We start from the raw sequence: 14,905 nt of genomic DNA, 5'->3' as shown, positions 1-14,905 counted from the left end.
GATAGTATCTAACTAGAAATCACTTAACAATCTGTTTCACAATGTATGGATAAAGTACCAAATAGTTATGCAAAACAAATTATTTAGAAGATAAAAGTTCCGAATAAGAAACTTCGCGTTTCCTGACGAATAGCGCTATCTGACAATCGAGAAACGCAACAAACACTAGTTTATCCTACCAATAAGTAATAAATAGCTTATTTGGAACTTATTATGCCATTGTGAAACAGACCCTAAGGGCCTGTTTCACAATGTATGGATAAAGTGCCAAATAGCTATGCAACACATAAATTATTCGAAAGCTAAAAGTTCCAAATAAGATTCTTCGAATTTCATGACGTATAGCGCTATCTGACAGTCGTGAAACGCAAAATACTATTTATCATACCAATAAGTAACAAATAGCTTATTTGGAACTTATTCGGACATTTTGAAACAGGCCCTAAATCTTTTAAATAATTATAAGTATTTCAAAATTGATCGTTATGTTTCAGTTCAATTAGTTTGTTCAGTGTAGCTTTCACTCCAGTATAGGTCCACTGAAAATCAGTGCTACTTGTGTCAGATGAAATACAAAACATTTATAGGAAAACTCAACTAAAAAAAACTCTTTAGACCTTTGAATCCGACATTGCAGGTATAATTATATAATCACTTTGTTGATAGGAGTCGTAGAAAGAATAAAACACAAACTTTAAATACATAATTTATTTCTATGGTACATGTTTGAATGATTTGCCGAGAGTTAATAAACATTTTTATCGTCAACATACAGAGGTAACCAACTTCATTAACCAGGTTTTCATTTAATTTAGCGCATTACTATTTATTAATTTTAGCGAAGTCGATCCACGCTTGTAACACTAAACGTCTGCTATTTTTTTGATTACCTAATACATTCAGAAACAGCCACTGTATTAATTACTTTTAATATAAACATAAAAAAGTAACAAACATAAAGGCACACTTCCGTTTTCCGGTTTTTACGATTTTTTTAGACAGTCGCCCTTTATTAATATTAGCTAGCAACACTGATTATTGAAAACTTTATTGTCTATGAATGGAACAAGGATACTGGCCATTTGGACCGGGCCTAGCACGCAAAATTTATATTTCAATACAAATGACCGGCGCTTACATAAAACCTAAAGACGATTGAGCTTAAAAACGTTATATCTTCAGTTTACACATTCTAATTGATCGAATATATTTGATCGACTTTGTTTATGTCAAAGCGAAATAAATTCTGCCTCTGAGTACTGATTGACAGCTGACATTCAATTATACACTTAGCTGGAATCACATTTTAATTGATATTATATGAATTTTTCACTTGATAAGAACACCATCTAGGCATTCATAGATAATAGCAACCGTCACAGATAATATATTTAAGAGTAGATGTGAGGAAGTGCGCGGTAGATTGCAATATTGTTTAGTTATATGGGAACTATGCCTGGCTTGCTTAAAGTCCATAATGACACTTCACTTTATTATTTATGTTCATCGAACGTCCTGCGACCTGGAATTGTAAATCAATAATTTTATATCTATATCTAAACTATAAGCTATTACATTTTATCTTGTCTTTTATCTGTCTAGTAATAGCAGCACTGACGAAATATCCAAACATTAGGAAATTTGGTTAAAATTTAACCCTGAGATCGTTTGTTTTTACCCGCTTGTACATTTTATTTTAAATAATAAATAAATAAATCAGTGACGCTACAACCTATTTTGGTCCTGGCCTCTAGATTACTGAATCTGTTTCATGATCATTTTTAAATCTAATAGGATATCAGGATAGGTGATTGTCGATTTTCTCACGATGTTTTCCTTCACCGTTCGAGCAAATGTTAAAATGTGCACATAGAAAATAAAGTAACGAAATGACGGCAATGCTTTAAATAAATTACCTAGCTAACTGTCATCGGGCAAAGACGTGAATCGGTTGCCGAGTGCCAGAGGGTTGAGGGCGTGCTGCGCGCGGGGCGGGGGGGCACCACCCGCCGTGCTCCAACCCCCACCGCGCTTCGCCCCCGCACCCAGCACAGGGAAGTAGTCCTCGTTGTGGATGTCCAGAGACGCTTTCTGTTCGCCCATAGTCAAAACAATTAGTAAATCAACTTTATCACCTACAAGTCAGACAGCCAACACTGTCCTCAACATGTTCTTCTACACAAGCTTTGGAGATTACCATACCATTGAAAATAGTTTATATTCAATTGAATCAAATGTACACCTACAGTTTTGGGTTTTAATTTTTCTATATACATTTGAGTACGTCCATACTGAAAACTATATCTTGACTTGTTGAAATGTAGATGGAAGATATCTACCACAAATTAAGTAATTGTGTATGGTATGATTTGTATCCATAGTATTAGTCCATTCCATACACAAACATCCGAGTCATCTCAAATTCCCAGACAATATAACAGTCTTCAGTGCATGCTATAAAACTAAAAAAATTGCTTCTAACACTAGATGATGAAAGACAATGTTGGGCTTACACCTGAACACTACAAAACCAAGAATTAAATCCAATAGCCAGTGTAATCAAATCGGAGTAAACAATAAACCTATAGAATATGTCAATAGCTAGGTATAATTGGGGAAAACAAGTATCTTTCCACAAGAAGAGCAACAAAGTACACAGAATTATAAATGAGATATGGATATAATAACTACTCCTTAATTATCTGTTTATAAATTATTATTTATTTTATTAATAGTCCTACAAAGTAATTGTAAAAGGAAGCTACATTACACACGATTTTAATCTACCTTCATTGACATATCCAAACCAAATGTGGCTTTGTAGCAAGTAAAACAACAAGAAAAAACTGTCTGGCCAGCATGCAAATTGAGAAGTATAAACAAAACAAAAATTGATAATCATAACAAGACAAAACTTACAGATGGATTTGTACATGGAAATTGGTAGTTCAAATATCTAGAGTGCAGAATAAAATATTGACACTTTAAAAAGACAATGGACTGGAGCTACTGGAAAGAGATTCACATGGCGACTAAGGAAAATACGGCGAGATGACGTAATAGAACTAGTGGAGAAAAGCTAGACCACCGTTGCTCAAGTTAAAGATAAACGGAAAAATATGGACTTTTACCCTAAAAGAGTACAACAAACACAGAAATTCAAATACTAGTTCAATACAGAGTTCTATATAGTATATACCTAAATTTTCAGAACTAATATCAAGAAATGTACAGTAAATGATTATTGTATTGAATAATAAATAAAGCTTTTTTGATAATAATGTATAGTTTTGTTGACACACTTACATTCTGGGGACGCCGAACTGATCCATCACAGGGGCGTTGTCTCGACTGTGGCGGGACATAAGTGGAAGTCGCACGGATTTTTTCTTCCACAGGTGGTGGCGGAGGTTTAACCACTACTTGTTCTGCTTCCACCTATAAAACAAAAACATACATATTGCCACTTTCTTATACTTATCTTGAATTTGAAGAATCTCTTTAATTACCACTTGCATGTACATTGAATGACATGCATGAGGCAGAATGCTGATGTACAAACCTCTACATGCTTATAAAAATACTCAAGGAAACAGTCTGCATCACTAAAGGGATACTGATGAAATCTGAATATGAAATATGTGAAGTTGATATATTTAATAACCAGACATGCAGACAGAAGAAAACTTGTTTACATACTTTATATTAAGCTGAGACTTTCTTTGTAGAAAATTGTGTATAAATTTATTGAAGGTCAAATGGCACATTAAGACTCATAATTATACCTATAAAACAATAAACCTAATTTATACACCAATTATCATCAAATGTATGAACAACATGACAAAATGAATGACCAATTAGTAGAAAATGTTTATTAAAATTTAAATACAAACTAACTTTTGTAAAAAACTAACCCATTCTGACATATTAAATTTTTATTTTTATTTAACATACCACAACACATAAAGCACTAAAATATAGTTTTATAAGTTAAATATGTGATGTTGTTTTTTTTTTGTTAAATTTGACTGAAGAAACTGATAACAAAATCAAAGACAATTAGTGTTTACTAGAATATTAAAATGAATTTGACAAGGATTTATGAGGACATTAAACCTTCAATAAATTCATTTAAGGTCAAAAATGTTTATAATAATAGAGCATAAAACATCAATTATTATTTTTAGAGTCCCAGTTTGAAAAAAGTCTTTATGTGGCATATAACACCATAAAATTCAAAAGGGTTTTATTTTTTTTGAATTTGAAATTCCATCTATTAGATATTCCTGTGGAAAGTTGAATGAACAAGAACTAACCAAAAATAAATTATAATATTAATGTATAACAAAAAATATTAGCTCTTCTAATATCTAATTCCAACGTCTAATAAATTATTATTGTAATGCTGGCAATTTAATATGTACTCACTGGCTTGTTCCATGGGCCCTTGTTTTTAGAGTTTTCAGGGGTAGAGTCTTCAGCTGCTGTATCCCGACCACTTTCTGGAGCTCTAGTACCTCTCTGCAGCACCTGTAGCTTGAGGCCTGTATAATCCTTTACTGGTTCTTCATATTCTTTCCACTCCTCTTCTTCCTAAAAATTATATTATTATAAAAAAAGTTTATAAGAAAGAAATAACGATTCATAAACGAATTCTTACAAATTGCATTAACAATTTCTGTTATAGTAGGAACAAACAATGCAAAAGTGATATCAGTTGATAACAAGTAAGTTTAGTTTAAATAGGTTTGTCATGGATTTAAACCAATTTTGAGACTTGTTGATGGGCACAAGAAATAATAAAATAGAACATAAAGCGCATTACATCAACATTTCTATCTAAATTAACAATGATGAACAGTATTGTGTATTTAATGACATTAAGTGACAAATGGCATAAGTAGGTCAGATTTTGCATAAACTTAAACTGTAGTTTTATTAGTACATAAAGAATTGAGGAACTCATACGTTTTTCAAAATACAATGTTGAAACAAAATCATTTCCGAGAGATGGGTTTCTTAACCTGTAATTTGGGGCGAAGGAGTGTCACTGATGTGCTACTGTAGGAATTAGGTCAAAATCAAGCGAAATACATTCTCAATCATCATGGTGATAATCGGGTGATTGTAGATACAACTGAAAAGACTTGGTTTCCAACAAGGAACACCTGCTTTTGACACTTCGCGCATTTCAAATGTCGATAATCACCACGTAATTTAAAAACTTTAAACTAACCCTAATTGATCCAGCCTCTTCGCCTTCTGTCGCCGGCCTGTCTTTCTTCGGTCTTACATCCGTTTTCTGTTTTGTGTCCTCCAATTTTTTCGCCATTTCATCCGCAGTAGCAAACTTTTTGACCGACTTAGACTTTTTACGATCTTTTTTTGCGAAGAAATCATCTAGATCAGCCATTGTGTAATTTTGGTTATAACTTTAATGTTGTTGTAAAACGTAAAAAAACAGTAATATTGGAATAAAATATAATTAATAGGGGGAAATACGTGAATACTCCCCCGGAATGATTTAGTGGCAAGCGTGGCCGACTGTTTCTTTTTTAATGAAATGGCATATAGTAGTGTTGCCAAATGCCAGTTGGGTTAAGCATCAAGCATAGACTAAAGGCTATAATATATTTAACATGGCTGATTTTTCTACTATAATAATATAAATGGTAGAATTCGTGAAAATTACTTTTAAAATAATTGTACTTATTTTTATTATATTTATATTAAATTATGTACGAAATATTTTTAACTGTATCAAATCTAGACGCCAATTATACCTTAGGTTAATAAAATTTTCTATTTTAGGGCTTGTGGGGGGGGATTAATAAATTGGCATCTTAATTATTATGATATTGAAATCAAGAAAGATATTAATTGTAATATTCTTTTATATAATTTATTATTATTAATATGTTAACAAAAATGTGTGTTTTAATTCACATTTATCCAGTCAACAGATATGCACCATAATAATCAAGTGATTATGTTGTTAAGCATATATATATATATATATAATGAAGTATAAACTCATATTTAATTCCGGCATTTACAACAAAAAAATTATTACGATGGGGATCGATAGGCATATTTTTTTTCTTAAATGATGTACCTACTGGCCTCTGACACCCCAGATGCTCTTACAGCGCTTAAGTCAAACAAATGTACCAGTACTCCAGACACACCTTTTTTAGACTGTCTCACTGATGTCTCCTGCCTTAAAATTCAGTGTACAGTAGAAATATTTAACGCTAGATATTCATTCAAACCAGGTTCAGCTGCAAGCTCGGATGAGCTGTCACCCCAACATCTCTATGATTTTACATTATCCAGTGTTGATAAATAGACGCTCGTCTTTTAGAAGTACTTAAAAAAAATATAACAAATAATATGCTTTGCAGGTAGATAAAGGCATTACCCCCATTTTATATGGGGTAATCTTGGTGCCTCTGAGCAAAAAAATATGGTGAGGTGAGGCCAATTGGGAAGCATTTTTATAGATGAACTTCGATGACTGCGGTACAACATAGAATTACTAAATTGAATAGAATTTTTGAACCTTTTTTTTTTATGAGGTGGAAATGCACTTCTGCAGGCCCGCATCAAGAATCGAACTTAACGCGGGGACTGTGGGGCTGGATCTACACTCAAAACCCTCTGCTATTCAGAGGGGTAGCGAGACCCTACCCACTAAAACCACCTCAGCCCATCACACGCCCTTAAGATGGGCCCTCGGGGTTCGCTAGGCATTCTACCCAAGGAGAATTTTTGAACCAACACAACTTGACTTTGGCACTAAAGGTTTGGCACAAAGGCTGTGAAGCCGCTATAGACGCTTTGCACACTCTTTTTACAAACGAAAAATCGAATGTTTTGTCGAAAGTTGACGTCAAACCTACATTTAGTTAATAACGAAAAATTTTAGTCACCTCGTTGCCAAAGGTTTCCGAATACATTCTAGAAATATAGTATAGTATATTACTCAGAGCCATCAAAATTATCATAGTTACGAACTCACTTCAGAAGTTGGTTGTCATCAAAGTGATCCTCTTGGACCAGCTATTTTTAGACTCGCAATAAATTCTTGCATACAAAATTCAAATAATTTAATGTTGCTCTAAGAGGAGTGCCGATTTGTACTCTAGGGCTCCACCCAAAAGCATGCAAAAAAACATTCAAATCAGTGACATACACATTACACACGTACAGTGTAATGAAAAATTGAAATCGGACAAGTAGTTTACGAGTCCACAGCGGACAAACAACGTGACCCGTAATTTATATAACTGACTGATAACAAAAATTTATTTTCCTTAAAACTTATTCAGTACGAATTAACAGTCTTAATACCAAACAGTAGTTTAATGTGTTTCCCATCGTCAATTTGATTATGATATTTTTAACATATCAATTTTTAATATTATATTTACTCTATTAGATCCACTTCTTATAATTAATAAGGACCTTTTAAGCCTTATTTGATTTGACCTCGAACATAATCCTGACTTTTATAACTGAAATACGTAAGCTCTGTCCAGTATGAGTTACATTTTGCTTATCGCTACGCCTCGGGACAGACGTATCGATATTTATCAATATTTATCTAATCTACCTGGCTAAGGGATTCATTTAGATCAAATAACCAAAGCAACTATGTTGGGTGTTGTAACCAAGTCAAACATCCTTGGAAGGAATGTGATGAAAACTTTCATCAGGAATGGATCCCATGGAGGTGTTCCAGGGGAGGTATGTTATTAAGTTTGATTGATTTTTATCTTTATAGTTACGTAACATTAGATTATCAAACCACGCTGGTATATTAAAAATAATCTTTTAGACCTGACATTGTTCAACAATTTGTCAACTGTTAGTAGGTATATATGTTTAAACTATCAGATAAATATTAAATAATATTATTTTACTAGAAATAAGAATACCCTGACATCCTTTAAACTTAAACGAATATTATAATCAAAGTTTGGAAGTTTCTACTAATCGTATGAATGTTACACGTTTTCACTAAGCAGCCGGGGAATTTCTGATACTCTCACATTATACTCCTCGAAGTTTGCTAATTACACAGGCATTATATACGTGCCTTGTTTTTACATATTTACCAATTAATCAAATAACAATGCAAATATTTGAGTCCGAATAAAGAAGCAGTTATAATAAATTTTCAGAACCTTCCCTTCAACATTCACAACAGAACACGATTGACAGTAAACTTTTTCCTGTACATCTTGACTGGTATTTCATCACCATTTGTCATCACAGCTTACCAAATGAACAAATAAAAGAAGCGATGTAAGGTAAGAATTATTTGCTCTACTTATGACATGTTGAGGAGTCATTTTATCACTAAAACGTATTAATATAAAAAATGTGATAGCAATGAGGCATGTCATTCGTAATTTCTGTAGTATTTCCTCCGTGCGATGGTTTACATAAAGGTATGTTTTGTCCCTGGTTGTTTTTTACTAACAAACTAGGTGCCTTCCTATTGACAAAAATCATCTCTCTTTTTACATATTGTATAGCATTTTAAAAACTCAATTGCAGTAGTAAAATGTCTGATATTCGTAACAAACAACAGGAAAAATATTTGCTTATTATTTTCCTTGACCGCTGTAAATATATATAGCGGTGATGCCGTGTAAAGTCATAAAGGTTTAATTAGTTGTTCCAACACAACTATAAGAATAACAGTTTATTGATATAAACAATATTATCTGGACACTAATTAAATTAAACTAGTATTATGTGTAATGCACTTTTACTGTAAATTGCTAACTGAATTTTGAACAGTTTAAGGATTACTACGTGATTTAGGCATAGGCACAAAAATGAAATGATTGATGTCAATAAAATTAACTACAAACTATTTTGTAAATTAAAACAATTCGTTAAAATAATATTACCCAAATTTCTCTCTTTAATATAAGTAAAATTCATTTTAGCACCCTCTGTAATGAAAATTATTATACTAATTATATATTCAAAACACAAATATTGCTCAGATAGTGCTTTACACAAACATAGTTTACGACACCTAATTTGATAGGCAAAGATGTATCTTTCGCATTAAAGGGATAGGATATGTATACCCTATTCCATTAATGCGTAATCCAGATTAGATTCGCCGTGAAATTTTTATTGTAGTATTTAATTTTTAACTGTGGTAGTCCGTGATTTAACCTGGGTTATTGATGGTGGCGTAATTATATAGCCCTTAATTAAAATTTCGACTTAGCAAAACGGAAACTATGTTCTTATGAAATAAGCAAACACGGGCAGGTGGGCTAGTGTACCAAAAGCTTTAACACGAATGAGCCTGGTTTTATGACAGAATGCTATAAAGATGATATCTGAGTCATTCTTTATTATTTGATTATAGTGTTGATGTCGTGCGTTCACCCTTCAAAAATCAATATGAAAATACTTCCATAGCTGCATGTCTATATCAAAATTTTGCATAACTCTCAAGTATGTTATTCAATTACATATGAATTTAATAGATTGCTTTATTAATAACAATATTACAATAATATTCTCTTGATTAAGCGTAACACAGCAATAATCATTTTGTTGTTTTACCTAATTTATCTTTCAAGTTTTCGATTAGACTACTAGAAAATCATGGTGATTTTTTTTTATTGACCTATTACCTATACCCAACTGACTCAGTTCATCACGTTAATTTTGATACTTTTTCCTGAAGGCTTGATTATATAATAAGGTAATAAAAACAAACATGTTTAATTGGGACTAAATACAACAAAATTCATCAAATACAAAATTATAGGTTTTCAATACGAAACTTTCAAAATAGTATATGAATGGTTCATGTATCTATTGTACCGGATACCGGTTTGACACGTTTAAGCGATTGAAATAACCGCGTGAAGTTTACGATCCATTGTTTTCGGTAGAATGACAATATTTCCATTTACAAGAAATCATAAGGTTAAAATATATTGAATTGGTTTTGCATATAGCATATGCCAATGTAGAAATAATTTAATCTTATATGGCGATATAGTTGACAGGACGTGGGATACGTTGTGACAAATACTGCCTGTAAATGTTATATGTATATGTATAATGTTATATAGTATATGTGTTTATTTATATACAATATTACTGAATAATATAACGTATATACGATCACAGTTTTTTACTTGTGACTTCACACATACCGAAGTAAACGTTACTATAGTTTAAATGTTTAAACTATAGTAACGTTAATAAATCTGACGTTAATAAAGACAATAAATCTGGAAATCGACAGTGGATTTTTTCGCATAGCAGACATATACATCGTGCTTTTGCTATTTTTTCTTTACGCTATCACTTCATCTCGTCGATTTACGAGCAATGTGAATTATGAATACAGAAAATAATTACCTACCATTGTTTATTCATAGTCTTCAATTTCTTTTCAGATATAATTCTTGCATGAACAAGAGAAAATAAAGTTGGTAACTGAAAATCATCCATTAATTTGTAAGAGAAAATTATATATGAATAGCTAAATAAATTTATAGAGCTCACATTTGTTGTTTTATTCTAAGTATAGGATGCGTTCACATTTTTCGATCAAGAATCTGTCAAATTTCTTGAACGCAATGGTAGTTAAAGCGTGCATACAGCATAATCCTAGAAAGAGATAGAGACAGTTCGCTGTTCGATTTTTACATATTATATCCTTTGCGACAGCGTTTTGCGAATTTTATAATTTCCATCTTGCAGTAATCAAATCTAATTTGTAATCATGCAGGCTCCATTATCTCGTTTATCGACTAGATTAGGCAGAAATGTTATGTCTAACTTCGTGCGAAACCATTCTCATGGTGGTGTCCCTGGTGAGGTAAGTTCCTAATTCAAAATATTACATAATCTTCTTTTGTTATAATTTAAACTGTAATTCATGTAACACTTTGTACTCCAATTAGTATGTTAATATTTTTCGCATCTTAATCAATAGGTACAATTATGTAATTTAAGTGAATATAATTTTTTACCAACTAATATTGCTGCTGATATTGTAACCTTAAATGTTTCTAATGTAGATGTCAGAAAACTGCTTAACCAAAAAATCTATGTACAAAATATATAGTATTTTTTTTAATTACTTGTGTTTATAATTTTAACAGTATTTCAATTTACCTATTCATCACTATATTATGTTTGGAAGCAATATGTTCATATGCACATTTGGCTTGGTTTATATTGACTTCTCACTTTACAGTAAAAAATAACAAAATAAGTACACATATTATAAATTCTCTATATAACAAATATTTTTGTTAATTTAATGTATGTATGTTAACTTTCAGAATCTGCCATTTGACATCCAAAACAGGCACAAGCTAACTTTATTGTTTACTGTTTTCATTGGATCCGGTCTGGGAGCACCCTTCCTCATCACCCGCCACCAACTGCTTAAGAAGTAATTAGTATTACCTGTTTAAATAAGATTTGTTCCATTAATCATAAAAACTAAATTAGTCTGACTGCATCATTTCAGTTAATGTCCTACTCTATTTTGTCAGGACATCATAATATGTTTTTAATTTTAAAACTAATTTGGCATATTTTATATATAAATATATATATATAAAATCAAATAAATATGAATATTGCACTAGCACAGAAAATGGGTCTTAGATCATATCTAATATCTTCTTCGTAAGGAAGAGCCATGTCTACAAATTATTGAGTCATTGAAATCTTAGTTAGTTAAACATTGCAAGCAACATTAGGAGGGTTACCCATAATTATGAAGTTATTTGTAAGAATATCCATTTTTTCCAAGATTAATATATTTTTAGATATGCATGTTTAAGTCTATGACAGTTATAATTTGAATTAAAAGTGCTCTAAAAAACCAGTTATTTATCTGTATATTGTACAGTATAAAGTTTATATTTCTTCTTTTGTTACAGGTAATCAAATAATTATTCTTTAATCAGTTTAGGTTAAGCTAGAAAAGTGTATTATGTTGTAATAAATTATAATAGAGAAACTGTTAATTTTAATTATCAATAAAGTTGGTAAAAATCCCTTCAACCATATATATATATATTATAAAAGAGTTATTTCTTCTCTAGAAGTCTAGAGGAACTAAATAAAGTACATATTTAGAATTTAAATTATTCTTATATGATTTTAAAGGTATACTTTGAATTATATAAATTATTTAATATGAAGAAATCGAATATTTTAGTAGTTGTTATGTTTAAAAATAAAACTTTAAAAAATACTATATTTTCCTATTTTATTTAATTTTATAGCAATAGTTATGCCAGTTTCAAGTAAAACTATTTGCACTTTACTCTGTCTGAAATTGGGTAATTATATTCTGTGGTGAAAATTAACTTGTGTCTTTTTTCTGTGTGTTGTCGATTGTCATTTCGCTCATATTCCAAATTTGTTTTTGTCGGTGATTGTACTACCTCTAGTATTTAGTAAATAAACAATAAACGGTTTTGCAATGTTCAATTATCAATATTGGACATTGTAGGCAAAAAAAAAAATAACAGGTAAAATTGTGTATAATTCTATCCAGAATTACATTCCAACTTTTTCGCCGGTAACCTTCAACAAACATGGGTGAAACTTCATGTTATATTCTTGATAATGGAGCTTATACAGCTAAAGTAGGTTTATCTACAATGGAGCCGAAGATCGTACCCAATTGTATTATGAAAGCTAAATCAGAACGCCGTCGACCATTCATAGGCTCACAGCTTGATGAATGTCGTGATGCTTCGGGCTTATTTTATATATTACCATTCCAAAAAGGATTTCTTATCAATTGGGACACGCAAAAAACAATATGGGACTATATATTTAGTAAAGAATGTTGTCCAGTTAACTTTAGTGAAACTCCATTGATTTTGACTGAGCCTTTGTTTAACTTTCATTCAATCCAAGAAGCAATGACGGAAATTTTCTTTGAGGAGTACGAATGTCAGTCATTATTACGTATTAATGCAACAGATTTGGCTGAATATCATTATAGAAAACTTCATAAAAATGAAGGTACCATAGTTGTTGATTCTGGTTACAGCTTTACTTATATAGTGCCATATATAAATGGAAAAAAGTATAAGGAAGGTATTAGGCGCATAGATGTTGGAGGAAAAGTCTTAACTAACCATTTAAAGGAGATATTAAGTTATCGTCAGCTAAATGTTATGGAGGAGAGTTATGTTATTAATCAGGCAAAGGAAGACTCCTGTTTTGTATCACATGATTTTATGGGAGATATGCAAATAACTAGAAGAACAGGTAAACCTTAAATAATATGGTTTCACCCGGATTTCATTTCTTAAGTGAATGGTTAATTATTTGGAAATTCAACATTTGCACTGTGCTACACTCTCTAATTACAAAATACAATACTAAATTTAAAAATTGTTAGCTTACTTATAAATTTTTATTATTATAAACCTTTTTGTGTTCTGCAGGTTCTAAAAACACAATAGTTAAGGACTATGTTTTACCAGATTACACCACATTAAGGAGAGGATATCTTCGAGATATTGTTAGACCAAATGAAGATTTAGAACAACAAACATTACGGATGAACAATGAAAGATTTAGCATACCAGAATTATTGTTTCATCCATCAGATGTTGGAATTCCTCAAATGGGTATACCAGAGGCAATTATTAATAGTATTGATTCCTGTCCGGAAGGTAATAAGGAAAGTCTGTTGGAGAATATAATATTGTATGGTGGTAATACTTTGTTTCCTGGTTTTCGTGATAGAGTTTTTAATGAAGTTCGTGCTTTAGCATTAGACCACTTTGATGTAAATGTTAGTATTGCGGAAAACCCAATTACCTATGCCTGGGAAGGTGGAAAGCATTTGTTTAAAGATCCTGAGTTTTACTCATTTTGTTTAACAAAAGAAGAATATGAAGAGGAAGGGAGGAATTTGGCATTTGAAAGGTTTGATATATAGCGGAGAAAACGAGCGAGAAATTCTTCAGAGTAAAGGATATCGCTCGGTAAATGTATGATTTATAATAAAGTATTATATAAAATTTATGTAAATTCAATAATTAAAAATATCATGCAGATTTTTGAAGTAACAAAAGCATTATGTTATGGGCAATCCATGATATAGATTTCATGTTATTAAAGGAAATTAATACCACTATTTGGAATTAGTATAGGATATGTGAAATACATCTATAACCCTTAGTCATGGTAAGATTTCCATGGTGGAAAGGAGATGAATCTCAGCATGCTCTTAGTTGAAATTTACCTGTTTTATTCTACCACAATATATGTTAGAAGCTTTTAATACTTAGTTTATTGTAAAGGTTTTTACATAATTCAGCATGAAATCCCTTACTTAAAAATATGTTGTCCATCTTTCATGTAAATTTCCACATTTTTAGTATATTGTAAAAAGATAAGAGAATATATAAATATGCAGTAGAGTTATGTATATTCATTATTCATTAGAAATAAATCCTTATATACAGAAATACCTGATTGTACTTGGTAAAAAATACTCAAAATAGTTTATTAATTTTATTATCTTAAAGACTTCCATTACATATTAATCTAAGCAAAATTGTTTAAGTACAAAAATACAAAACAATATTCCTATTAACGATAAATGCATTTCATGTGTACTTAATAAAGATTCATTTCCTACTATGCTATTGTATATTTTTATGCTGTTATCAATGAAATAAAGCTATTTCCTGGTTTGTATGATCAGATATCTATTTGTACATCAGTCTACTTATAGGTCAAATCACAATATTTAAAGTAAAACACTGACATGTTTTAACACAATTACAGAAAGAATTGATAAGTGTTATTGAGCTGATATTGTTAATAATTTTTAGAAATATTCACTCAGATCTCCGTA

At 31.0% G+C, this 14,905-nt stretch overlaps 3 protein-coding genes across 4 annotated transcripts; 2 read left to right on the top strand and 1 right to left on the bottom strand.

Annotated features, from left to right (window-relative positions):
• Positions 1-693: 693 nt before the first annotated feature.
• On the bottom strand, positions 694-5,578 carry LOC110997215 (protein CDV3 homolog). The gene is made up of 5 exons (XM_022265266.2): positions 5,240-5,578; positions 4,432-4,596; positions 3,307-3,438; positions 1,917-2,091; positions 694-1,522 (listed from the first exon to the last, which is right to left on the bottom strand). The coding sequence occupies exons 1-4, from the start codon at positions 5,414-5,416 to the stop codon at positions 1,921-1,923; spliced, it is 645 nt and encodes a 214-aa protein (XP_022120958.1). The 5' UTR covers positions 5,417-5,578; the 3' UTR covers positions 694-1,522; positions 1,917-1,920.
• A 1,486-nt stretch (positions 5,579-7,064) lies between these two features.
• Positions 7,065-11,462, top strand: LOC110997219 (cytochrome c oxidase subunit 7C, mitochondrial). 2 transcript variants are annotated; one of them, XR_002600324.2, is made up of 2 exons: positions 7,065-7,752; positions 8,190-8,318. XR_002600324.2 is itself a non-coding variant. In XM_022265269.2 (2 exons), exons 1-2 carry the CDS (start codon positions 7,660-7,662, stop codon positions 11,460-11,462), a joined length of 210 nt encoding a protein of 69 aa, XP_022120961.1. In that variant the 5' UTR covers positions 7,541-7,659. The 2 variants fall into 2 exon arrangements, 1 of the variants encoding a protein (XP_022120961.1); XM_022265269.2 differs by lacking the exon at positions 8,190-8,318 and adding an exon at positions 11,346-11,462 and having other exon boundaries at positions 7,541-7,752.
• Positions 11,463-12,415: 953 nt separating this feature from the next.
• Positions 12,416-14,765, top strand: LOC110997226 (actin-related protein 6). The gene is made up of 2 exons (XM_022265277.2): positions 12,416-13,302; positions 13,482-14,765. Exons 1-2 carry the CDS (start codon positions 12,618-12,620, stop codon positions 13,979-13,981), a joined length of 1,185 nt encoding a protein of 394 aa, XP_022120969.2. The 5' UTR covers positions 12,416-12,617; the 3' UTR covers positions 13,982-14,765.
• The last annotated feature ends 140 nt before the right edge of the window (positions 14,766-14,905 follow it).

This window comes from Pieris rapae, chromosome 15 (genome assembly GCF_905147795.1).
Source record: "Pieris rapae chromosome 15, ilPieRapa1.1, whole genome shotgun sequence".
Lineage (NCBI taxonomy): Eukaryota > Metazoa > Arthropoda > Insecta > Lepidoptera > Pieridae > Pieris > Pieris rapae.
The sequence above is the reverse complement of the archived record's forward strand: the minus strand, read 5'-3'. Positions and strand labels throughout refer to the sequence as shown.